We start from the raw sequence: 27,845 nt of genomic DNA, 5'->3' as shown, positions 1-27,845 counted from the left end.
CCAAGTTCACAATTCGTTGTGGCTTGAGCACCAACGATTGGTTACCACTGTCTGCCTTGTTGATGAAGAGTTGATCCTTCGCACAAGCACTTTCCTGAGAATTGCCACTAGAGTACGTAAGACTATGCCCGATCCCTGAGCCCTCACTTGTCTGACTATCTCTGTGTTATTGTTAGCTGATATATTGTTTTATTAACAGAAAATCATCTATTTATTACCAATGAAGCTCCTTTTTAATATGTCATCACATTTATTAATTGTTATAGCTATATTACTATAAATGTTTGATCATTGTGTACTGTCAATCTTCCATTTTGCTATTTATTTTTTGTTAAGATGTTGTGCTTTTTTGGGTATTAAGTTACCTGAATAAAAGTCTATGAACTGAACTGAACTGACTGTAGAGCAAACGAGAACAAGTGGTGGGATAGATATTGAAGGAATTTCAGATAAGTGTAAAAAAACAAAGGCAAAAAGGAATATAACAATATGTTTGACCAAAGACGAGTAGTCAAGGCATTGAACGTCAATGGAAGACAAATGGTGAAAATGACGGGCCTCATTTATGAGTTTGTGCCATAGGGCAGCACCGCAGGGCTTCCTAGTCTGGCTCTGCACCTGTTCAACTGCACACATGTATCCACAGAAGGGGGTCACCAGTAACTGGAGGAACCACAAACTGTATCAATATAAAAATGTCTGGGGAAAGAAAAAGGGCTAAATATCGGGTCAGTTCTACCCCTCAGAAGTTCTCTTTTGGAAACTACCCTACTCTACCCTGAGGTGGTATAGACGTATCTGGTCCAGGTTAATTGCGTATAAAGTGGGGCATTGAGTTATGCTTTGGAGTGAAAGCAAGGGGGTGAACATGCTCAGTAGTACATTTGTGGTTTGCAGTGTGTCACAAGGGATCCTTCCACTACAGGGCAGTAGTATTGATAGACGGTGGTCTCTTACCACACAGAGTGCTAATGTTACAGGTTGTGCCCACCCCAGCCTCGTGTACGGTGCAGAGGCTGTTCCATGAAGCAGGATGTTATTGCCTCCAACTCCTGCTGCTTCTTCACTCCCAGATTAAACATGTGTGCTGTCCTGATGCTAGAATGAGCTGTAAGAGATCTGTAACCCCAGAGTCACAAAAAGTATTTTATTTTACAGGGAGAAGGAGCGATCCTGTTCCGAAGACAGGTGAGTGACTTCTGATGTGTTTATGATGAATGTCCTATGTGGAATGAGAGCAGTGAACGAAGACAACACTAAATATGTTCATGAGCCTTCATATTTGCCAATAACCCTCTGAGAAATAATGAAATGAAGGCAAAGTGGCAAAGAAATATGAACATCCTCAGTGAAACCAGGAAGCCTTGCAGTTTCATAATGCAGTGCTTACACTCTATAACAAAACACTGTCAGAGCCAATAAGCAGTAAAACATTGAGTTATTGGCTGTGCCAGTGCTTGTTTGCATTGACATTAGTTAATACTAATATGCCTCCCACTGCATCACAATGTGTGCACATTCATGCATCACAGTGTGTGCAAAAGAATGCATCACATCACGTGTGCACATGCATGCATCTCATCACAGTGTGTACACATGCATACTACACAATGTGTGCACATGCATGCATCACAATGTATGATGCACATGAATGCATCACATCACAATGTGTGCACATCCATGCATCTCATCACAAAGTGTGCACATGCATGAATCACGTGTGCACATGCAGGCATACTTCACAATGTGTGCACATGCATGCATCACATTGCAATGTATGATGTGCATGCATGCATCACATTGCAATGTATGATGCACATACATGCATCACATCGCAATGTATGATGCAATGCATACATTACCTGCAATGTATGATGCGCATGCATGCATCACATCACAATGAGTGACCATGCATGCATCACATCAGAATGTGTGCACATGCATGCATCCCATCGCAATGTATGATGCACATACATGCATCACATTGCAATGTATGATGCACATGCAAGTATCACATTGAAATGTATGATGCACATGCATGCAACACATCACAATGTATGCACATGCATGCATCACATTGCAATGTATGAAGCACATGCATGCATCACATCTCAATGCATTATGCACATGCATGCATCACATCACAATGTATGACACAGCATCCTCACAATGCATGATGCACATGCATCACATCACAATGAGTGACCATGCATGCATCACATCACAGTGTGTTCACATGCATACATCAGTGTATGCACATACATGCATCACATCGCAATGTATTATGCACATACATGCATCACATCGCAATGTATGATGCACATGCATGCATTACCTTGCAATGTTTGATGCACATGCATAAATCACATCACAATGTGTGCACCTGCATGCATCACATCACAATGCTTGATGCATATATATGCATCACATCACAATGTATGATGCACAGCATCATCACAATGTGTGCACATGCATGCATCACATCTCAATGTGTGCACATGCATGCATCACATCGCAATGTTTGATGCACATGCATGCATCACATCACAATGTATGATGCACATGCATGCATCACCTCACAATGTATGACGCACAGCATCTTCACAATGTATGATGCACATGCATTCATCACATCGCAATTTATGATGCACATACATGCATTACATCGCAATGTATGATGCACATGCATGCATCACACCACAGTGTACGATTCACATGCATGCATCACATCACTATATGGGCACATGCATGCATCTCATCACAATGTATGATGTACATGCATGCATCACATCAGTTTATGGTGCACATGCATGCATCACACCACAATGTAAGCCCATGCATGCATCACACCACAATGTATGACTGACGCAAATGCATGCATCACATCACAATGTATGACACACAGCATCATCACAATGTATGATGCGCATGCATGCATCACATCACAATGTGTGCACATGGATTCATTACATCACAATGTATGATGCACATGAATGCATCACATCACAATGTATGCTCATGCATGCATAACATCGGAATGTATGATGCACAAACATGCATCAAATCACAATGTATGACGCACAGCATCATCACAATGTATGATGCACATGCATGCATCACATCACGATGTGTGCACATTGATTCATTACATCGCAATGCATGATGCACATGCATGCATTACTTTGCGATGTATGGTGCACATTTATGCATCACATCAGAATTTGTGCACATGCATGCATCACATCAGTGTATGCCCATGCATGCATCACATCGCAATGTATGATGCACATGCATGCATCACATTGCAATGTATGATGCACATGCATGCTTCACATCAAAATGTGTGCAGATGCATGCATCACTTCACAACATATGATATGCATGCATCACCTTGCAATGTATGATCCACATGCATGCTTCACATCACAATGTGTGCACATGCATGCATCACATCACAATGTATGAGGCACATGCATGTATCACATCACAATGTATGATGCACAGACATGCATCACATCACAATGTATGATGCACATGCATGCATCACATCACAATGCGATGGGCTGTCATCTTGAAATGGGTTTTGTGTTTGAGAGAAGCTAATCCAGGAAGGGCACCAATCCATGCATGTGCATTTTCTGCACATTCATAAAGACCCTGTTCTGTTTTGGGTTGCCAAGTTCAGCGAAAAGGCAACCGGTGTCACATGTCAAAACTGACAGCATGCAGAGCATGTACAAAAACGTAATCCTCGTGTCAGAAGCTCATGGGTTCCAGCACTGTCTGACTGGAGCGATTCCCAAAGCTAGGCCACTGTTTGCCTCATTATTACATCACTCTACATTCTCCTGGGATGTGATTTGGTATCACTTTCGTTTGTAATGCGCCTGCTCTTCCCTGGTTACAAGCACAGCCCTTCCTTACTCATGATCTGCAGCCAATGATCAGAAGACCAGACACAGCCTTAAGCAGCTTCTTTTTCCTGTTTTCTCAAAAGTCAGGTGAACAAATAGCACTAGATGCATTCATTGCAGCCAGTTATACCACTCTCAGTGCACAATGTGTTTATTATTCGTTTGTGTGTGCCTACAGACGTAGTAGGGCTTGGGTATTTACACGATGTTCATACAACCACAATCGTAGGACATTGACCTTGAAACTGATTGTCAGCCATCCAATCATGAGCAAGGGGCTGACCCAAAGCCAACTCTAAGTATATGTTATGCATCAGAAACAATAGGTTTGTCTCCAGAGCAGACGCCTGAGACACAGCAAGAAAGCCGTCCAATCATGAGCAAGGGGCTGACTCAAAGCCCACTTTAAATATGGCATGTATTGGAAATAATAGGTTCGCTAACAAATAGCTAAAGCTGTTTATAGGCAAGGCCTAAAAAAAATAGGTAGAGACAAAATCCCAAATTAATAACATATGCCTAATGTGATTTAGAAGCAAGACTAGAAGCTTCTTTATTATCAAAACACCAGTGACCTAAGCAGCGAGTGTAGAGCACCCATACATGAGTCTACCTGCCCCCTTGGTTAATATAATAAAAGTCCCTCATTTAGTTTTAATTTTTAAATGGATCTATTTCCACATGGGCATAAAACCAACACCAATATAACCAAATTCCAGAAATTCTATGAAGTATTTGTTCTTTTTAAACGTTACCTATTATACAGTACCGTTTAAGTTGTGAAATAATGTTTGGAAGGGATTTTTCTCTTCAATGCAGAGTGACTCATAGTCAGACACCCCCATCACATCAGATACTACCATTACATCAATTGTCCCCCAAATACAAAACATCGTAATACGGCTTCACTAAATTATTTTGCCTCACAAGTAAAAATGCCATGGTGAGACTGTTATAAAAAAAAATCTCAACGTTTCGTTGGAAATGTATCCTTCTTGTCTGCCTTCCTCAGGACACTCCCATATTACAGGTATGAGATATCTCCATCAGTACCATCATTAAATCTAAAGTAATCTCTCACGCCGGGGAAAGTTAATCAAGTCACAAGGAGAAGTACCCCGAAGGATCCTTTTTATCTTCCTAGAATACTTGAGCTCGTCCCTACCGTCCTCCATGTATTTCATGGCCCGCCTAGTTCTGAGCCTTTAAAATCTCAGCGGTTCACCCATCAACATGCTTGGACCAGGCTCTTGTTTTGTCATTGTGCAGTACATCCCTCCACAGATTTCATTCCAAGATACAAAGTCTGTGGGAAAAGCAGAATGGTGGCTTGAAATCCTCCTAGGCAGTGAGTATACTTTCTGCCTGGAGTGAGGGAGGGTCCCAGGAGGTTTTAAAGAGTATTTTATGAAGCATCAGCAACTCATCAGGAATAGGGGTCAAACAGTTGTGTTGCTGTCAGAGGCCAATTTAGATCCCTTTCTCCCAACTGGTCCATTAATGGGGGCTCTGAGGAGCCCATCAAGTGATGCCTGCTTATGGTGTCCTCGTGCGTGCATCATTGAGAACATACTGCACTTTTGTTCAACGTTATGCCTGACACCAGACACAGGTGTGATCTTATGCAATGTAATGATGCATCCACAGAGGTCTAACACCTAAGGTGTCCAGAGAGAAGTATCTGTACCCCAGAGCAGGAACACTCCAGGGTGAATAGGTGTATCTGGAGCAGACGGAGTCTCCGACCCTGGCCTGGGCTCTAACCCTGTGCAATTCTGGGCAAATACCTTGCCTACGTCAGAAATTGTAAAGATGTGTAATATATTTGTGTTGTATAAAAAGGTTATCATGAAAATGTTAAAACCTGGTTTAATACAGATAACCTCAAAGCAGCTCCCCCCCCTTCCTTGCCCCTTCCCAGTGATGAGCGGTCCTTTGATGCTTCAGACTAGGTTTGTGGTACATAAATGACACAAGCATTCTGGGGCCACATTTTACAAAGTGCCCGATGGGGGCAACACGTTTGTGCCTGGTTTTGCACCCCTGTATCAATTTAGTAATACAGAGGGGGCTCAGTTGATTTTGTAAAAGTTAACCCCACCCCCTGGGCCTCACTCAGACTGCAGGTGTGTCTTGTCTTTCTCTTCTGGGAGGAAAGGTTTAAACAGTTACCCTGTGACATGAGGAAAGCATGGGTCTCCACAGTGCCTCTTTAGTGTGTATGTGTGTGTGTGTGTGTGTGTGTGTGTGTGTGTGTGTGTGGTGGTGTTTTGTTTTAGGGGGAACCAAGATTACAGGAGAGCTGACTCTTTCCCACCTCCGCCCCTTGCGTGTTTCAAACATGTTGTAGACTGTTCTCACCCCTCTCCTTCCCTGCTCTGCTTCTTAGGGTAAAGAAACCCAGCGCTGACCATGTGTGTGAATGAGCCGTCTGCCACCTGTGACCACAAACTCAATAAATGTATTTTATTTTCAGCAGGAAACGCCTACGCTCAAGTGAATACAGGTGAGTGCCTCTGACTTGTCTATGGTGAGTTTCAAAAGTGATCTGAGAGCAGTGAGACAATATGAAAATACTCCCTACTAAGGGGCATATCATCAAGCCCATGCGAAAAATATCGCTCAGCGCTCTTAGCGCAAGGATAATTATCTCCGGCCAACTCTGAATTTTATCGCGGAGATAGCGTGTTATCAGCAACGCTTATCTCCAAAGCGATAAAATTCAGAGCGCAAGCTGCCAATTGTGCGATTATCGCTGGAAATACAGCAATAATCACACAAGGTTTGGCGAAAGCTTGCTGATAGGGCAAGGCATACTTAGCCATGATATCCACCTTACATACGATATCATGGCTAAGTCAGTTTTGAAGCAGGCGTAAGGAAAGTAGCAATAACAGAGGTTATCGCTACTTTGCTTGTCGCTCTGTAGGTTAGCATGCCCATTGATAATTGGAGAAATGTCGCTTAGCGACATTTCTCCAGTTATGTCAGGGCAGAAACGCACACTTTGCATCTCATTAGAGATGCAAAGATGGGCATTGGGGGAAAGGGCAATAATGCAAGGATTCACGCGATAGCATGACCTTGCTGATTAGGCGATAAAATTATCCCCGCTTTCCGTCCGAAAACGGATGCTAAAGCGGCGATATTTTTATCTCTGGGGCTTGATGATATGCCCTTAAATCCTTTACTGAATGTATCACACCCTGATGTCTGACCTGTTCCTGATAGTGTGCTTAGATGGGCGCTTCGTGGCACTGTTTAATCTACAGCCATATTTTATATGATTTTCAAAGAAACAAGAACATCTGGATGGCAACAGCAGCCTCACTTTCTGCCCTTTGTTCTTCTCTTAGGAGACCCAGCTCCAACAGATTCCTCGTCCAGCCAGAGCTCTGTCTGAAGGTGAGCACTAGGTTTTGACTTCTTTGAAAATAATTGTATTTATTTATTTAGAGTTTTATTATAAAGCGCGCACATGACCCAGGGGTATCACAGCGCTGTACATAGGGTTGAATGAAACAAGATGAAAGGTATAGACACAGATACCTCAAGAGTAAAGAGCTGTTGCAACAGATATCACAATTATAAAACCATCGGTCCCTTGATATTCCTTTAGTCTTCATTGTTCTAGTGACTTTGTGGTGGGTATTTGCTGCTGCTCTGAAACTATTCAGAACCACTTATCCAGTGGATCAGAGTGATCAAGGGTTCTCCTGTAAACGACGTGCCTCTGACCAATCTAGAAGTTGCTGGCATTGAGACGTCCCTTGTGCCCTGTCTCTCCGAAAGTCTATGCCAGGAATCTATTCATTGAAGAAGTGGGTCAATGGATTTGAGCGTTTGGGACAGGATGTAGCCTTAGGGTTAGGGCAAGAGCGGTCGACCTCGAAGCAGGAGAACCGGGTTCAAGTCTTGGCAACGGTGCTCAACATCCTGTGATTCTGGGCAAATCACTTAATCTCCCCGTGCCTAACAAAAATGAATGTGTCCTCATGTAACGAAACTGGTGCTCATGTAGAGTGCTCTGATACCAGATGTCTCAGGTCTAGTTCGCGCTATATAAAACTCTAGAGAATAACATTTTAAAAAAGGCGTACCTTGGGTGGTAAGGCATTCCAGATCCTTGGCGCTGCTCCAGAGAAAAATCGTGTGTACATTTTTTGTTTTCGGAATCCAGGAGGTTCCAGCCTGATAGAGTTAGCACTTCTCAGGTAGCGGCTGCTACCTTCTTGTTTTCATGGTGAAACCACGAATGAATTTGTCGCTGTGATGAAACAGCAGGAGGTGGTGAGAAGCCCAGTCTCTCATTTTATCCTCACAAGTTATCATTCATGCTCCTCTGAAAACAGGAGCTGTATCCCCTTCAGAGAAACTGTGTTCAGCATTGTCAGGTCCAAGATCCCTGGTCATTTTCAGGTTATCTGCATTACTTTGTATAGATAAAGTGTTATCAGCGGAGGTCGAATCTCACATTGAGGCAGACTTGAGAGGCTCTTCGTGTTCAGCAGTGTCCATCTCTTGTCTACGGTACCTTAGCCCGGCGTCCAAGCTCCACTGATGAAGACTCAAGGTCTGGCTTTGACCTTCATGCTGAGTAGAACAGGCAATGATCAGCACCTCAGCAACGCACTTAGAAAGATAGGGTCTAAGGGATATTTTAATGACCTGCCCTAGTTCTGATCCCCAAAATTACTGTATAAACCACAAAAAGAACTTGGGGTCTAATGATAAGAAAAGGAGCACATGAAAGAGCAGGAGTATGTATGAAATGAGCAAAACAAGGAATCCTAAAGCAGAGGCTGGATTCCCATCAATTCTTTTCGTGATCAATATTATCATTTGGTCATCCACCCAATAGAAGAGTATGCCTCTTGATCATAGAGACTACCTTCTCGGGGAACTCTCTTGCTCAGGTGAACAGGTGGAGCCAGGCCCAAAGACAAAGAAAGACAGTTGTTTCTCCAGTCAGTGATCACAAAGAGCTTGTGCAGTGCAAACATTATATAGTGAGTGCAATCTTAAAAAAGAGTTGTTCGGAGAAAAACAATTTTTAATAAACAATCTCCTCGCACTCTTACTAAAAACAGTGCAAAATACAGTGTTAACAAATAACTGCTAGCTAAAGGTCGACCATGTTTCAGCCATATGGGTACAGTACCCAAGGCTTTCTTCAGGACCTACGTTTGTCAGAACTTCGCTACTGTATCATTATACTAACACCAGGCAGAATAAAGTGTGAAAATAAATTGATTAAATAATTAGTTATTACAAGGTTGGAATCAATACGACCTTCCTTGGTTCAAATCCTCCGCTTCAAGGGGTGCAGATGCCACCTGAAAGGATAGAACATTGATCACCAATACTCCTGAATTACATGTACTTCAAAGTAGGACCAAGTGGTCTCTATATTCTTTAAATTAATAAACAATCTGCGCTTTCCAGTATCATTTAACCAGTAATGCCAGAGAACATATATGTATATTCTGCTTACCTGTCTTGATCGGGGACTAGACCTCACCTCGCCTGGAACCTTTCTCGGGAATATGAGGCCCACTCTGAAAAACAGATGGTGAAGAAGGGTCCTTATTATAGTTAGTACCCCCTCCACCCCAAACTTACTCCGTCTTCTGAGTCAGGGATGGAGGCAACGAACGGAACAGGAGCCTGACATGTTTCAGCCATACGGGTACAGTACCCAAGGCTTTCTTCAGGACCTACGTTTGTCAGAACTTCACTACTGCATCATTATACTAACACCAGGCAGAATAAAGTGTGAAAATAAATTGATAAAATAATTAGTTATTACAAGGTTGGAATCATTACAACCTTCCTTGGTTCAAATCCTCCGCTTCAAGGGGTGCAGATGACACCTGAAAGGATAGAACATTGATCACCAACAACATTTTTTTTTAATTATCGACAACCAATCAACCTGTTTGTTGGTACAACAACCCTAGTGACTCTTGCATCCTAAGGCATTTTATTGGTTAAACCAGTTCACATTTAATTAAGGAGATGAAATCATACATTATGAAACACAGAAAACAATAGCTTGTCCAACTACAGTAGAGTTTGGCTCAGCTAACTTAAAACTTGAAACAGAAAGAAAATCCTTCCTTCCGGAGAGAACATTATTATACAATTGTATTAGGACAGGCTATTGTTTAGCTGTATTTTTGTTGATTATCTGAAGTAGAGAAAGACAAATGCACATGGGATGCTCATACGCCTACATGCACTTTTCTGCTGCATTTCATGAATGATTGTCAGTGCTGCCTGGTGTGGCCCAGTTATTCTATCTGAAGCCTAGATTAATAATTATTTTTTAGCAAATTAAAACAGGGCTTATAGTTCCCACCTCTAATAATCACTAATTAGCAACTTTCATCACTACAAGATTTCTTGTGTTATGGTTTTGTCAATTTCTTCTCCTGCAAGGCTTTCATATCCTCAACATTCTGAATCTTCATCTCAAGAGTAGTCTTTCCTTTATTCATCCTTCTCGTTGTTTTCTTCTAATCTCTGTAATTCTGACTAAAACCTCCATTACAATCAGGAATATTACTATTAGTACAACACCTATATTTAATAATAAACCTTTACTAATCTCACCAAAGCATGAATTTATCTTTTACCAAATTCCAGGTTCTCCCATTAGGTGAACCCCATTCACAATGCTAGTTATGTTGTCACACAACAATGCTGAACCTTCACCACATGACAGAATCCTCCTTCTTCTTTATCCAAGGCATATCTAAAGCTAGGCGATTTTGGATTACAAGAGATCTTTTTGCAAACACCTCTCTATTAATTTTAGTCAAAGCACCTGCTGTGTTAATTGAAAAACACTCCACAAAATTAGGCAATTTTCTAATCTTAGCATCATTCCTGTAGAAGGAATGAAAACACCTCTAATACTTGTTGGCCCACACTTTCTCTCAATCAATCAATCAATCTATCAGGATTTATAAAGCACGGCTAATCACCCAATAGAGTATCCAGGCGCTTGCAAGTCCTGGAGGCTTATTCGAACTGCCAGGTTTTAAGGGCCATGTGGAATTCTGAATGTGAGGTGATGGTCTGGAGGTGCGTGGGGTGGCTGTTCCAGGTCTTTGCTCCAATATGAGAGGAGTAGCATCCTTCACTTCTGCTTTGGTAGATGCAGGGAGTGTGGGCAAGAGAAATTAATTGATTAATAAGATTAAGGATTGAGGAAGGCAGCTTTAAATAAGCGCTGAATACTTAGCTCTTTGGTAGCTAGGGTATAGGGGACTCTGGCTACTTTCTGTTCGTTGGTATGCCTCCGATGCTGATTTTTGAGCACCGGGACACACTTGGAGTAGCTGCTGGCTATATAAATAATCATTCATTCATTCATTCAAAGGGAAGAGGAGCATAGTCCTTTCGACGGTTAGTGGAATTTCAGGCAGTGGTTAATGTAGGCTGGTCCTAGGTTGTATGGAGCCTTGTGTGTGTGGGTCAGCAGCTTGAAGTGGCATCTCTTCTCTACAGGGAGCCAGTGGAGTTGCCTGAGGTAGGGTGTGATGTGGGTTCATTTTGGGAGGCCAGGGATGAGTCTGGCTGTGGCGTTCTGTATAGTGTGAGGTCTCTGTGAGAGTTGTGTGGCAATTCCTATGTAGAGGGCGTTGCCGTAGTCCAGTCGGCTGTTGATGAGGGCTTGTGTCACAGTGCGTCTCTTGTGTAGGGGTAGCCTCTTTAAGATCTTACGTAGCATGCGCAGAGTGAGGAACCAGGCAAACGAGACAGCGTTGATCTGTGATTTCATGGTGAGCTTGTTGTCAATGATGATACCAAGGTTTCTGGCATGGTCAGAGGGAGTGAGTGTGGGTCCTAGGTCTGATGGTCACCAGGAGTCATTCCATGTCCTGCTGCTGTTACCAAAGATCAGTACTTCTTGTCTGTGTTCAGCTGCAGCCAGTTGTTCTTTATCCAGTCAGCAATGCTTGTCATGCATCTGTGAAAGTTGGTGCTGGATGTAGTGGGCTCGTCAGTGAGTGAGAGAATGAGTTGGGGGTCATCTGCGTAGAAAACTATGTTGAGACTGTGGGATCTGACGATGTTGGCCAGCAAGGTCATATATGCATTAAAGAGTGTGGGACTGAGGGTTAAGCACTGGGGAACCCCACAGGTGATCTGCTTGTGTTCAGAGGTGAAAGGTGGATTCTCTGGGTTCTTCCAGTGAGAAAGGATGTAATGCATCTGAGTACATCGCCTTGGATGCCTATGTGGTAGAGTCTTTCAATTAGTGTGTGGTGGGATACAGTGTTGAAGGCTGCCAAGAGGTCGAGGAGGATTAGAGCTAATGTTTCTCCCCGGTCAAAGAGATTTCAAATGTCGGTGGCTGGGATCAGGGCTGTTTCAGTGCTGTGATTAGTGAGGCGTCGAGTACCTGGTTCCGCCCCAGGTGTGTCACGAGCTGGTTGATGATCATCTTTTCCAGTATTTCGCTAGGGAGATTGGCCAGTAGTTTTTGAATTTCCTGAGGATGGTGGATGGTTTTCTGAGTAGTGGTCTGATTGTGGCGTGTTTCCTGGCATCAAGAAATGTTGCGGTGGTGATAGAGGTATTGAGCAGGGTGGTGAGTTCCTGGCCAAATCTTTGGTTTCCGGGGTTGAAGATGTGGTGTGGGGTAACATCCATTACAAAGCAGTCATTACAACAACCTACCTTTACAGCGCAACTGTTACAACGCAAATGCCTTTACATCGCATGCCATTACAATGCAAGCCAATATAACAAGTCACTACAACGCATGCCATTACAACGTATACCATTAAAACGCATGCCATTACAACGCATTATAAGGTAAGTAATGCAGATTCTTTTGGTATTAGGGTGGGTTTGGGCTTTGGGGTACATGGGAATGGTAATTTTTACACCTACACTATCCAACACATTCCCTACTGTTGCACTCACTGGAGTGGGAATAGTAATTTCAACCCCTACACTATCCAACACTTACCCTACTGTTGCCCTAAAAGTATTATGCGTTGTAATGGTATGCGTTGTAATAGTAGTTTTAAAAAATGCGTTGTAATGGCATGCGTTGTAAAATCATGCAATGTAATGGTAGTTGCGATGTAAAGACTGCATTTCAAAAGCATGCATTGTAATTGCATGCGTTGTAACATCATGTTCGAGGCATGTCGGCTGCTGAATTCATATCTGTGCATAGATCGCCGCCTAGTGTTGGGTCCGGATGTTTGCACGTTGTTGTCCTGGAAGAGTCTTCGAAGTATCACGAGATAGGTGACTCCTCCCCTGGACCACAGTGCGCATGGGCATCCTCTCCATCCTTAGATTGTTTTTTTCCGCCATTGGGTTCGGATGTGCTTATCTTAGCTCAAGTTAGGAAACTTCAGTTTCAGGCCAAAAGGCCTTTAGTTTTCGTCAGTACTGTTCCCGTTCGGTATCGACTGCATTCTTGATTAGTTTCGAAACTTCTTCCAGCCTTTCGGATCCGTTTGATCCGAACATCGAACTTACATCGACGATGGAATCGAGGACCCCATTCAAACGGTGTCCTTTATGCCACGCCAAATACCCACACATCGACGTCCACCCGGTATGCGACAAATGTCTCTCACCGGATCACGATGAATTGAAATGTATGGCCTGTGCCCGATTCCGATCGAAGAAGACTCTCCGGAATCGACGGGCAGCGAGATTAGAAGCGCAGCAATCGGCGCCTGTCCCGGCCAACATCTTCAGCACCGAGGACGAGGACGTAGAGAGCGTGGAAGAAGTAAACTCCAGCCCCGCTTCCGAACACGATTCCCGATCGGAAGACGACGACGAAGTGCTTTTTCACAGGGAAGAAGTCGTCAACGAGGTAGGAGACTACGATGAGGCCTTTGGGGCCGAAGAAGATAGCTCTAGCGAAGAGCCAGGCCCACCCGTCGATACGGAGGCCGCCAAAGTGCGTCATTCTACGGCTCAGGTCGAGGGATCGCCTCCGGGCCTTACCCGAGATCAATCTCAAAGTTCTTCGGCCCCGCCTTCGGGCCCGGCCTCGAACATCCCGCACGAGCCATTATTACCAAAGACGACTGGATTCCCTTCAACGAAACCGAAACCAATCGTCGCACCAGTTCCACCGAAACCAAAAGTGAAACTGGCCGTGATCGGCTCGAAGCCCTCGAAGACCTCCACTCCTTCGACGCCAGCCAAGGCCGTCGGCTCCGAACGCACTAAAAGGGATTTCGGCGCCAAACTCACTGCAGCGGATATCGGTACCGACCCGAAAAAGAAGGCCCTCGGTCCCACAAAACCGCATCGGCCCCTGGCACCGAAGCAGTCGGCCCCGACCACCAAAGTCAAAATGGCCGCTCCATCTGAGTCCACGTCGAAGACGGCGGCACACGCCAAGTCGTCGACTCCAACGACCGTTGAAACCTGTCTTCGGATCGATGACCCCGTGGCTCCAAAGCAGTCGACGCCTACCACCACGGTACCGACCGGCACCAAAGAACCTTCGGCGTTCTCAGTGCGACAAGTCGCAGCGTCGTTGCAACGCATCAGGGAACGGGCAGCCCTCCGATCCACGTCGTGCCCCGTCACGAACAAGGCGCCAACCACCATCACTTTTGGTTTGCCGCCATCCACGGCGCCGAAGATGTTCGAGATCCGAACACGTGTCCGCCAGACACAGTCCCCGTCTACTGGACACACACATTCTGAGCCTTCACAGCCACAATTCATCGACGCCGACACTGGTAGACTGATGCGCCGCAAGCGGAAGATCACGCCAGAAAAGGGCTTGGACTCCTACAGAATACCTCTGAAGCACAAATTGCCAGCAGAGTCGGAACCAGTTCTGTATGAACGCTTGCAAACCTCCTATCAGGATCCCCAGTCCTTTTCTCCTACACCCTCCGAAACGGACGCAGTGGAGGACTACATGGGCGATGATACCGCCTACCCTGGGGATGTCGATCCTGATGAGCAGCAGGACCCAGATCAGGCATGGGATGACCCTACAGACCAGGGTACCGTGCCAGATACCCAGGACACGCAGCTTTACGGCGCCAAAACATCTCCCACAGAGGACACTGCTGCCTTCAATGCCCACATAGAACGTGCTGCCGCCAATCATGGAGTACAACTCCACTCTGACACTGTTGAGGAAGACTTCTTAGTGGACACTTTCGCCTCCTCCGAGAGAACTGTCAAAACTCTGCCCATGTTGAAAGGAGTTCTCAAACCGGCAAAGGACATTTTCAAAGAAACAACCAGGGCACGGGTGCTCAACCCCAGGATTGAAAAAAAGTACATGCCTGCGCCCGGAGATCCTATGTACATTAGAGGTCAGTTACCTCTGGACTCCATGGTAGTTGCAAACGAGCCCATTCGCAAACAAAAGGTGATGCTCCTCCCCCAGACAAGGAGTCCAAGGTGCTGGAGACTTCAGGCAAAAGAATTGCAGCTCAAGCAGCAAACATCTGGCGCATTGCCAATACACAGGCCCTCCTGGCCCGCTATGATCGTTCACACTACGACACGCTAGAATCGCTACTCCAGCATCTGCAAGATGAATACAAAGAGGCAGCGGAGCTCCTCATCAGAGAGGGACAACTCCTTACCAAGGCATCCAGTAAGTGCGCACTGGATGCTGCCGACACAGCAGCAAGGGCAATTAACACCAGCGTCATGTTACGACGACACGCTTGGTTGAGAATCTCAGGATTCAAACCGGAGATTCAAAACAACATCCTGAATCAGCCAGTCAACCCCGACTACTTATTCGGGCCCGAGGTTGACACTACCTTAGAAAAAATAAAAAAAGACACTGACACTGCGAAGTCAATGGGGGCTCTGCAGATGCAGCAATTTCATAGTGGCTCCTTTCGTCGCCCCGGGAATAGAGGAGCAGCTAGAGGCCAGGGGTCACAGCAGCAATACACTAAAGCGGGCACACAGAGTACCTACGATAAAACCAACAGAGGTGGATATCGTGGCTCCAGCACCAAAGGCAGGGGACGTGGTTACGGCAACACCAGGTCCTCCCCAAAAAACAAACAGTGACGCCCTCTCCCTTCCCCCCGACCACATAACACCTGTCGGGGGGAGACTCCAGCGGTTCCTGTCCACGTGGAAAACCATCACCACAGACAGGTGGGTCAGGGACATTATCCAACACGGTTACTGTCTCAAATTAACCTCCACTCTGTCTCAAATTAACCTCCACTCCTCCCAACATACCCCCAAAGCACCGCCCTATGTCCGTAGAGCACTTAGCATTATTGCAGCAGGAAGTGCTAAGTATGCTGCAAAAAGGCGCAATAGAGGTCGTGCCCGTCAACCAGCAGGGGACAGGGGTGTACGCTCTGTACTTCTTAATACCAAAAAAGGACGGGTCACTCAGACCTATACTAGACCTGAGACCCCTCAACCACTACATTCTCTCAGAGCATTTCCATATGCTCACCCTACAGCAGGTTCTCCCGCTGCTCAGCCAAGGAGACTTCCTAGCCACACTAGACCTCAAAGATGCGTACTTCCACATACCCATACACCCACCACACAGGAAATATCTCAGGTTCACTATTCAGGGACAGCACTATCAATTCAAAGTCCTCCCCTTCGGTGTGACAACAGCACCCAGGGTTTTCACCAAGTGCCTCGCTACAGTGGCTGCACATCTACGGAGACAACACATTCACGTCTACCCTTACCTGGACGACTGGCTTGTTCAAGCAAAGTCAGCCCAGCAATGCGCCAGCCACATGTCCCTCACCATTCACCTTCTTCACAGTCTGGGATTCTCACTAAATTACCCAAAATCACATCTCCAACCCGCACACGTACGACAGTACCTGGGCGCGTCCATAGACACTCTGGCAGCCACAGCTCAGCCAAATTTAGTGAGGATCAACAGCATGCAACTGCTGATCTCAAAGTTCAAACCTCAACACTCCCTTCCTGCGCGAGTGTTCATGCAGTTGATAGGCATGATGGCTTCCTGCATTTTCATAGTCCCGCACGCGAGACTACATATGCGCCCGCTTCAGGAGTGCTTGGCACGTCAATGGAATCAGGCTCACAGGCAATTAAAAGACCTAGTGTTGGTGAGCGGTCGGGCATACAACTCTCTGCATTGGTGGAATCCACAAAACCTTTGCAAGGGCCGACCGTTCCAAGAGCCTGTTCCACAAATAATACTGACGGCGGACGCCTCTCTCCAGGGATGGGGAGCTCATGTACTCAATTACACAGTGCAGGGACTATGAACGACACAACAAAAGAAGATGCACATCAACCTTCTAGAACTGATGGCAATCTTCCTAGCCATGAAGGCATTCAAAGTACACTTGTGCAACAAAGTCGTGTTGATCTGGACGGACAACATGACTGCCATGTACTACATACAGAAGCAGGGAGGAACACACTCTCCACAATTGTCTCATCTGGCTCAGAGCATGTGGAAGTGGGCCATTCAGAGGAACCTATTCCTCATGGCTGAACACCTCCCCGGCAAGGACAACCAGATGGCGGATCTGCTCAGCAGACACAGCCACCAGATGCACGAGTGGGAACTACATCCGTCCGTTCTCCAACCGTACTTCCAACAGTGGGGTCATCCAGAGATAGACCAATTCACCACGAACGAAAACGCAAAATGCCAAAGCTTTGCCGCCAGGTTCCCACATCCACAGTCGCAGGGCAATGCGATATGGATGAACTGGTCCTGCAGATTTGCGTACGCTTTTTCCCCAGCACCGTTGATACCGCTGGTGGCACGCAAACTGCGACAGCACTCACTGACACTCATCCTAGTTGCTCCCACATGGGCGCGCCAACCATGGTACACTACCTTTCTAGAACTTTCCGTGGTGCCGCATCATAGGCTGCGGATCAAACCCGCACTTTTGACGCAGAACCATGGCGAAATTCAGCACCCAGATCCGCAACAGCTGAACCTGCCAATCTGGCTCCTGAAGTCTTAGAGTTTGGCTACCTAAACCTGCCACCTGACTGTATGGAGATCATCAAGGAGGCCAGGAGACCCACTACCAGAGCTTGCTATGCGGCTAAATGGAAGAGGTTTGTCATTTACTGCAACAACAATGACATTAACCCGCTAGACGCATCCATTCAACACATAATCTGTTACCTCTTACACCTCTACCGATGCAATCTGGCATACACCTCAATACGTATCCATTTAACAGCAATAGCAGCCTATCTCCAAAACAGGCAGCACCTCTCTTTATTCAGAGTGCCTGCCATCAAAGCCTTCTTGGAGGGACTTAAACGAGTAATTCCCCCAAGACACCCACCGGCACCGGTGTGGAACCTCAACTTGGTCCTCACCAGACTGATGGGTCCACCCTTCGAACCTCTCCACTCATGTGAGATTCAATTCCTCACCTGGAAAGTAGCTTTTCTAGTAGCGATCACTTCGTTAAGAAGAGTTAGTGAACTCCAGGCACTAACCATTCAAGAGCCATTCATACAGGTTCACGCAAACAGGGTCGTACTACGTACCAACCCCAAATTCATGCCTAAAGTAATATCGCAGTTCCACCTGAATCAAACTATTGAACTGCCTGTTTTCTTTCAAAATCCACAAAATGTCGCTGAGAGAATGCTCCATACACTAGATGTAAAGAGGGCCCTCATGTACTATATAGACAGAACAAAAACTTTAGGAAGACAAAACAACTTTTCGTTGCCTTTTCTCCACAACACAAGGGCAACGCCATTTCCAAAGCAGGTATAGCCAGATGGATCGTTAAATGTATTCAAATTTGCTATCAAAAAGCTAAACGCACATTAACGATTCCCCCACGAGCCCACTCAACACGAAAGTTAGGGGCGTCCATGGCTTTCCTGGGAAACATTCCTTTACAGGAAATATGTAGAGCAGCCACATGGTCCACTATACATACATTTACCAAACACTACTGTGTAGATGTACACTCAAAACAGCAGGCAGCTGTAGGACAGGCTGTTCTCAAAACTCTTTTTCAGACTGCTGCAGCTGGCACTGGTAGCCGCCGCTAATAGGAGGTACTGCTGTGTATTCTATGCACAGATATGAATTCAGCAGCCCACATGCCTCGAACTGAATATGCTACTTACCAGTATGCATCTGTTCTTGGCATGTAGGGCTGCTGACATTCATATCGCCCACCCTCCTCCCCGGCGCCTGTAGCAGCTGCAGCTCTCAGAATTACTGTATAGCATGGCCATCACTTACTGTATCTACTCCATCACTGCCACAATGGCGAAAAACAATCTAAGGATAGAGAGGATGCCCATGCGCACTGTGGTCCAGGGGAGGAGTCACCTCTCTCGTGATACTTCGAAGACTCTTCCAGGACAACAACGTGCAAACATCCGGACCCAACACTAGGCGGCGATCTATGCACAGATATGAATGTCAGCAGCCCTACATGCCAAGAACAGATGCATACTGGTAAGTAGCATATTCAATATTGGTGGTGCAGGCATGGGTCTGTGAGAGTTCCTTTGTGGACGGATTTCATGATAGAGGTGGTGTCCTGAGTGGAGAGGGGGTTCCGGGTGGTCAGTCTGTGGTTTGTCAGTGGTGGTGGTGGTGTATCTGTTGAGGAAGTCCGTAGGTTTGAAGTTTCTGTATATGATTGCGATCTTGTTGTGGAAGAAGTCGGTGAGGTTGTCCCACAGCTCCTGTGAGGGTGTGATGTTGTTTTCGCTGTCAGCCAGGTTGGAGAATTCCTTAACAATGTTGAAAAGTTCATTGATGTTGTTGATGCTGGTTTCAATGTGTGTGGCTAGGGCTGTTTTCTTTGTTGTCCTCAGCAGGCGGTGGTAAAGGGGGAGGGAAGTCTTGAAGGCTGCCTTGCCTAAGGTATCTTTTCTGGCATTCCATCACCTCTCCATCTGTTTTCTGTCTTATTTTGCTGTTCTGAGTTCTTGGGTGTACCAGCCGGCCTTTTTGGAGGATATTCTCTGAATGTTGCTCTTGATGGGGACGATGCTGTCGGTGCAATTGGTGATCCAGGCGTTGAAGTTCTTCACTCCCTGTTCGAGGTTGGTTGCAGAAGCGAGGTTGGATGTGTTGAGGTCATCCGTCCAGCTGGTCTCTGAGATTGTGTTCCACCTCCAATGGGGGTGCTGGTCATCTTGGAGGTGTCAGTGCGCGGTTGGAGATGGTGAAGTGGAGGATGAAACGATCAGTCCATGTGAGTTCTGTGATGTGGCTATATTTGACGTGGTTGCTGGAGCCGAAAATGGGATCCAGTGTGTGTCCTGCATTGTGTGTAGGGTTGTGGATGATCTGAGCTGCTCATAGTGTCGAGTAGGTCTGTTGTGTTGTTGTTTGGGTCATCGATGTGGAAATTTAGATTGCAGAGGAAGATGTACTCTGTGTTGTCTTAGGTTAGGATTGCAATGAAGTCTGTTATGGCATTGCAGAAGCTGTAGTGCAGGCCTGAGGGTCAGCATGCAAGGGTGCCTCTGATTGTCGTCTGTGTGGAACTTGGAGTTGAGATGTTCCATGGGGGTGGTGGTGTAGTCGGTGGTGCACTGTATGGTCTCTTTGTGGATGATGGCAGTTCCTCCTCCCAGCATATTGGTGTTGTCCTGGTGAGTGATTTTATATCCATCTAGGATCTCTGTGGCAATGTCTGGGGCAGTTGTGGGGTGGATCCAGGTGTCGGCAAGGAAGATGATGTTGTGAGCGAGGGTGGCAATGAGGGTGGCAACCAGGGGTCGTGTCGCTAGGCATGGGCGGGCGCTGTCCAGGCACAGACAGATGTAGATGGGCTTTTCTTTGGCACACCTTCAGTACATCAGCGGCGCAGTCACTCTCTGGCCTACATTAAGTAGGTTGTGGGGTAGGCCTGGCTTCTGTTGATGGGAAGAACAGTGAGTGGGAAAACCCAGGCGGGAAAAACCTGTCAGGAAATCCCAGACACCAGCAGTGTAACTGGATCAGTCTGGAACAAGCAGGAACTGGAGACCACAGGCAAGTGGCAGGCTAGGTGCCCAGGTGCCTACTTCTCTCTACACTCATCCACGATGATTCACTAACATTTCACTCTTCCATCACTTAAGTTTCAATATGACTGATCTTTGTGAAAATTAAAACTGCCAAGGAAGAACCTCCCCAACCTTATGGAACAGTAAAGTAAACTGTTTTATTACAAATGTGATTAATACCTTTAAACATCATATCAAGACTAAATGGCATTTGAAATTATCTAATTTATATTATATAAAGGCACACATATTAGTTCCATTTATGGTTGGCCTATCATCCTCATTACACTTCATTTGCATTATACACACATTTCTTCTTGTTCTTTCCGAAGTCTTAGACTAGGATGTATATGTAAGTTACTAATCACTGTAGCTTCTTTTAAATCAAACTCCCTTTTATCTGAACCTCGTTACAACTGCTCTTGATCTCTTCCTGTTATATTCCCTAATACGATTACGCTCAACTTCACTCAATTCACATATAATCTGTAGCTTAGTACTTCTATTGGTAGTACTATGAAACACTATAGCATCTTTATAAGGATCAGTTGCTTCAAGATTTGCTAGTGCAGGAAATCTATTAATTTGGAGTTTATAATTAAGGCTCCCTTTTTTCTGTTTTTATTTATTTTTTTACAGATAAATACAGACAGAAAACCATTTATTTTCATGTCTGCATTTATTTTTAAATGTGGATAGAAATGAAAATGAGGGCCATTTGTGAGTGTTTCTAAATATTGTCTGTCATGACTGTCAGGCCAATAGCGGTGCAGATTGACAGGTAATGGGGTTGAAAAATAAGGAGATTTTAGTAATGCTGCTTAATCAGCAGTAGATATACATAAGATGGACCCTAAAATTATGTTTGCGGCATGTGTGGCTGTAGATACACATGCTGTGCCAACTTCTGCCATCTAGTGATGGGCTCGGACGTGTACATCTTGTTTTTCTTTGAAGTAAGTCTTTTCAAGTCACGGGACATAGTGACTCGACCTATTAGTGGTATTGCGCTGGGCATCAGCTCCACTGATAGATTTTTTTCTCCGCCATTGGGTTCAGACTTGTGGAAGTGACTTCCAGTTCAAATCCGTGTGGTGTTCTTGGCAGGCATTTAAATCCATTCCTCATCAGATCTGTTAAATAATCAGGCTCTTTTGTCAGTCTCCATTGTTGCATGCGTTCTACTCTGTGTCAGGAACCAACCTGTTGACTCATCGTTTTGAGTCAAGAATTTTCTCATAATAGAAAAGACTCCATTGAGGTTCTGCCCAATTTGCCATGCCAAGTCCTCGAGAACCGACTTCCACGAGGTTTGCAACCTTTGCTTGTGTACCAATCATCGCATCCCGAAACAAGAAGACTCTTCGGAACCGGCATGCTCGTCGAATCCCCTCAGCCTCCATTGCACACAGACGAGAGGAGGAAGATACCCCAGACTTCTTCAGTGAGCAAGAGGAGCCAGATGGTGAGCAACTGGATACTCCAAGTCATAGCAGGCTTTTTGCCAGACAACCGCAACTCCTAAGCGAACATCGAACCAAAAGTGCCTCCTCTGGCCCATCGTCGCTGAAGATCACAGTGAGAACTGGCTTCCCTTCTGCTCACCAAATGGAGGCACCCCTCTGGCTCCCGTGTTGCCTCCGAGTCCTCTGGTGCACCACTGCCTTCTAGCCATGGTCGACACCACCATTCCGAGCCAGACCAGATGCCCATTACACACTCGGATCAAAAGTCCTTTTCCAAGCTTCAGGCTTCGCTGTCAATCACCGTTTTAGCACTCGACTCAAAGACGCACCCGCGATCACCCTCTGACTCAAAATGGGTGGACCCAATTCGTTCAGAGACAAGTCCCCTTAAGCATTCAGAACCAAAGGACCTCGTCTCGAAGCATTCGGAACTGAAAGACATTGCCTCAAAGCATTCGGAGCTGAGGCATTAGGAGTCCAGATCGAACTCAGCGCCATCGAGATGTCGGTCTCCCTCTAGACTGCCTTCTACTGCTCTGTCCTCCACTGCCTGTGAGGACTTCGACCAACCAGCGGCTCCAGGAACATCTCAACCCCAAGCAGCAGCAGATTCACATCCAGTCAGGCACTGGTCAGATGCTAGCAAACCCTCCACAGCCACCGAAATAAAAAGTTGACTTTTAAAGAGGCCCTCAACCCTCCTGTGCCTCCCACTCCCAAAAAGCCTAAAAGGCATGACAAGGCTACCTCTCAACTGCCTCCTGCTCAGCCGTCTCCTCTACTCCCTCCTCCCCCTTCTCCTACTTCTTCTTTACTGCATATGGATTCGCCACAACACTCAACACAGGGTTCCTCACACTTGGGGTGGGGACGGTCTATGACTCCCCTATGACTCTTATGATGCCTCTCATCGCAGAAGGGCCCAGACCCCTGGAAAGGTTATGATGCAGAACCCTCAGCAGATACAGACCCAGACCTGCACCCTGCAAAACCCTTGCCCCAACGATAACGTCACCTCTTACCATGAGGTTGTTCATTGGTCAGCTACCTTCCACAGTGTGGAGATGCATGTGCAGTATGAGGAGGAAGATTTCCTGATGGAGACTCAATCTTCCCCCCAATGCTCAAGGGGGTCATTAAAAGTGAGGATTGTTACACCTAGGGTTGATCAGGTATTTAAGGCCTCCCATAACGACCCTCCATACATACAAGATGAATTACCCTCTGAGCTCTCATAGTCCATACAGCTACGAAATGGGCTAACTCTCATGGCACAGGTGATGCACCCCCTCCAGACAGGAGAGCAAGAAAATTGATGCTGAGGGTAAAAGAGTAGCATCACAGTCTGCTATGCATTGGCACATCGTCAACTCTATTGGCTTACTGTCCCAGTGCGACCGCACCAACTGTGATGAGATGGCGAACTTCATCCAGCATCTCCCAGAGAAGTGCCATAGCCAGAGACAGGAATTGGTCACAGAGGGGAAAGTTATCTCTAACACCAATGACCACTATGCACTGGATGTCGCCGACACAGCTATTCGCACTATTAACACCAGCACCCTTTTTTATTACCATGCTTGCCTGTATGTGTCTGGTTTTAAACCAGAGGTCCAGCAGCACCTCCTAAATGTGCCCTTCGATGGCCAGCATCTCTTCGGCCCTCAGGTTGACGAGATGCTAGAAAAAATAAAAAAAGATTCTGATATGGCCAAAGTGATGCGCGACCTACTCCCCGTGGTCCATTTTGATACTCCCAATACCGTGCTGCAGCAAAAAACACTTCCCCGAAACTTCTTCCACAGCAATCATATTCCCGGGGCTATTACATGGGTGGACACAGGGGCAATATTGGCAAGGATAGACTGAAGGGCACAGCCACAAAAGGCACAGCCCCTTCAAAACAGCAACACTCTCCACCTTCCCCCCCAACCACACAACATTTGTCTGGGGAAGGTCCATTGGACAGAAATCACCTCCAACCATTGGGTTGTCAATATTATACAGGAGGGATGCTGTGTAGAATTCACTCCAACACCACCAAACATTCCTCCCTGCCTACACAGATTGTCCACTGAACATTTGATGCAACTCAAAGAGCAGATACAGGCCCTCTTTGCAAAGGGGGCCTTAGAGCCGGTTCCACAACAATTCATTGGTTAGGGGTCAATTCCCTCTACTTTCTTAACCTTAGAAATGAAGGCTCTGTAAGGCCTATCTTCGATCTCAGTGTCCTCAACAAATACATTCTGTCAGGACATTTCCACATGGTGACTCTACCAGACGTCATATCACTACTATAGAAAGCTGACTTCATGACCACCATTGATCTGAAGGACTTCTACTTCTGCATACCCCTCCGTCCAGAGCATGGAAGATATGTGGTGAGTGAACAACATTACCGGTTCAAAGTGCTTCCATTCAGGGTTACCACAGCCCCAAGCGTTTTCACCAAATATCTTGTTTTTCCTTACCTTGATGACTGGCTCATCAAGAGTGCCAAGCACTAATTATTCCTAGCGCACAGCCAGACCACTATCCACACCTTACATGGTCTAGGTTTCACCATCAATCTGACCAAATCCCACCTCCAACCCCTTCAGATGCAGCCCTGTTTTTTCAGCCAGATGGTCAGGTAAAGTCAGAAATGTGATGCACATGCCCTGCTTGATGGCATCTTGCATAGCCATAGCTCCTCACACCCGACTCTCCATTTTCCCACTGCAGGAGCGCTTAACTGCACAGTGGTCTCAAGAGGAGGGTCATCTAGAGGATCTAGTTTTGGTTTGGGGCCGCATACATCGCTCTCTGCAGTGGTGGAATACAAACAACCTGTTGCAGGGGCGGCCCTTCCTGACCCAGTTCCGCACTAGACTATCACCACGGATGCCTCACTCATCAGCTGGGGCGCACATTTCAATCACCTCACTGTTCAGTGGAGGTGGACATCTGCCCAGCAATCCTTCAACATCAACCACCTGGAGCAGCTGACTGTTCAGTTACTTATACGCAGATAACACGCCTGCCACGTTTTACTTATAAAAACAAGGGAGCACACACTCACCACAGCTGCCCAGTGTAGCCCAGAATATCTGGCAGTGGGCAATACACCAGTGTACCTATGCTCATACAACATTCTTACGGTGGACAACAATTTGGCAGACTTGCTCAGCAGGATGCATCAACAAGTCCACGAATGGGAACTCCACCCCCAGATCCTGCTCCTGTAATTGCAAAGTTGAGGGTTTCCACAAATAGACCTGTTCACCAAAGTCGATAATGCAAAATGCCCAAACTTTACCCTCAGAATACCATGCCCAAATTCCATGGGCAATGCACTATGGATGAACTGGTCAGAGATCTTTTCCTATGCTTTTCCACCTCTCCAACTTCTACTGTTTGTGGTCTGGAGGCTCAGACAGACATCCCTAATTCTAGTGGCACCAATCTGGGCACCCCAGCCATGGTACAGTCATACTGCTAAAACTCTCTCTAGTTCTGTATGAGAAGCTCCTGAACAGGTTGAACCTTCTTACACAGAACTACGGCACTCTCCGACATCCCAGCTCTTATTAGCTAAACCTTGCAATCTGGCTCCTGAGGTCTTGGAGTTTGGTTACCTCATCCTTCCAGAGTAGTGTATGTCTATTCTCAAAGAAGCATGCAAACCCACTACTGGGCCTGCTATGCATCTAAATCGAATGATTCGTACACTATTGTTTTCCCAAACATATCAATCCTCTAACAGCATTGGTACAAAACATTTTCAGTTATCTACTCCACCTGCAGAAGTCAGGCCTCGCCTACAACTCCATTAGGGTACATCTGGCTGCTTTAGCTGCCTACTTCTGAAATAGACAACATGCCTCACTATTGAGCATTTCAGTCTTTAAAGATTTTTACATTTACTAGGATGTGTGTATCTGCTAAAGTTTATAATCCTATTTGATAGAGTACAGTAAGAATGAAGATTTTCCGTCAAAGTATTCTTTCAAAATGTAAAAGTTTTATTTTCATTTGTTTCTCTTCGTATGATGCCAAAAGGATGCCTTCTGAAAAATATCCACAAATTTCACATGGGTTATTTACAGGTGTAGGTTTATACAGTAATGAATTTAATCCAAGAAGCTTGGTCTCAAAATAAATTCATTGCAGTTGTCCAGCCACAGACGCTATTGATATTCAAAGACTTAGCCTGAAAACTACCTCTTTTGTCGGGTGGGATTGAATGAAAGCAACACTGCACCGGTCTGAAAAGAATTGCCGCTTGTGTAGGCAAGAAATGTAACTGGCATTGGGCTAAAAAGGCTTGATGTTTGCACTGTAACTTTACACTGGAGTCAAGGGGGTGATCTGGAACTGTACGGTTTTCAAAGGGACCATCAGGGATCCTGTAGATTGATTGATCCTACGGGGACTAAAGGCTGAGGGAGCTGCAGAAGCACCAATTCCCAGTGGAGCTTTTGGTGCTAATTCATTCAAGTGATCCTCTCACAACTCTGTCTCATGCCTCTCCATTTCTAGATCTTGCTGCATCGTACTTATTGAAATAGATACAGCCTTTAAGGGGGATATGTCCGAATCCATAGTCGGACGAAATAGATATGCCTGAGAAACCATTGGCGAAACCCAACCAGGGTACAGGTAAATACTCAACATTTATAGGTGAGTTTAATGTGACAGCACACAGTTGAAGGGTGGTGGGGGGAGCTAAAGGAGAAAACAAGGGAGGGAAAGAAGTGGTTGAGGCATGTGTGTCTGTAGATACACATGCTGTGCATACTTCCGACATCTAGTGTTCAGTCCGGATGTGTGCAAGTTGTTTTTCTTTGAAGAAGTCTTACAAGTCACAAAGATGTGTGACTCTTCCTCTTGCTTGTAATGTGTATGGGCATCAACTCCATTGTTAGATTGTTTTCTTTCCATCGCCAGGTTCAGGAATGTGTTATTGTGCTCTGGTTCGAGACCATCGTCAGTACTCTCTTTCGGTCCCCACAGTCCATTGTTGTATTGTTGTTCGAATGCATATCCCATATTTTCTGTTTCGGGTCAAAGAATCCCTCTCTTCTGGATGATTCTCAGATCAGTCCCGCCCCACGTGGGCCCCGCCCTTCGGGGCTTTGGTTTTTCATGCCTTCCATTCATTCCATGCAATGTTGCAAGGGTGATGGAATGAATATGCATTAGATTTTGTCCTCAATGCCATTTCAAATACCCACGTAACGACCTTTTTCTGGTCTGTGATCTGTTTCTTTTTCCCAAGCACAACGAGTTTGAGTGTGATGCTTGTTGTTCGATTCCGATCTAAGAAGACCCTCTGTGACAGTCTCGCTCGACATTTGGAGAAGTCCCAAAGGTGATGGCAAAGATTTGATGGACTTCTTTGGTGCGGAAGAGCATCCAGAACGCAATGCGGAGGCGTCTACAGCCGAAGAAGAGGTGTTTTCACCAGAGGACTGCAACAGCTCTGACC

General features: G+C 45.9%; 1 protein-coding gene across 1 annotated transcript in view; it reads left to right on the top strand.

Moving 5' to 3' along the window:
* LOC146869802 (uncharacterized) overlaps positions 1–27,845 on the top strand; it is a 508,722-nt gene that overhangs the window by 156,010 nt on the left and 324,867 nt on the right. Inside the window, exons 8-10 of the mRNA XM_085640499.1 lie at positions 1,159–1,188; positions 6,391–6,420; positions 7,271–7,315. Coding sequence (XP_085496625.1) covers positions 1,159–1,188; positions 6,391–6,420; positions 7,271–7,315 — 105 coding nt within the window. The remainder of the gene's footprint in view (positions 1–1,158; positions 1,189–6,390; positions 6,421–7,270; positions 7,316–27,845) is intronic.

The sequence above is a fragment of the Triturus cristatus genome, chromosome 1_1 (assembly GCF_964204655.1).
Source record: "Triturus cristatus chromosome 1_1, aTriCri1.1, whole genome shotgun sequence".
NCBI classification, from domain to species: Eukaryota; Metazoa; Chordata; class Amphibia; order Caudata; family Salamandridae; genus Triturus; species Triturus cristatus.
The sequence above is the reverse complement of the archived record's forward strand: the minus strand, read 5'-3'. Positions and strand labels throughout refer to the sequence as shown.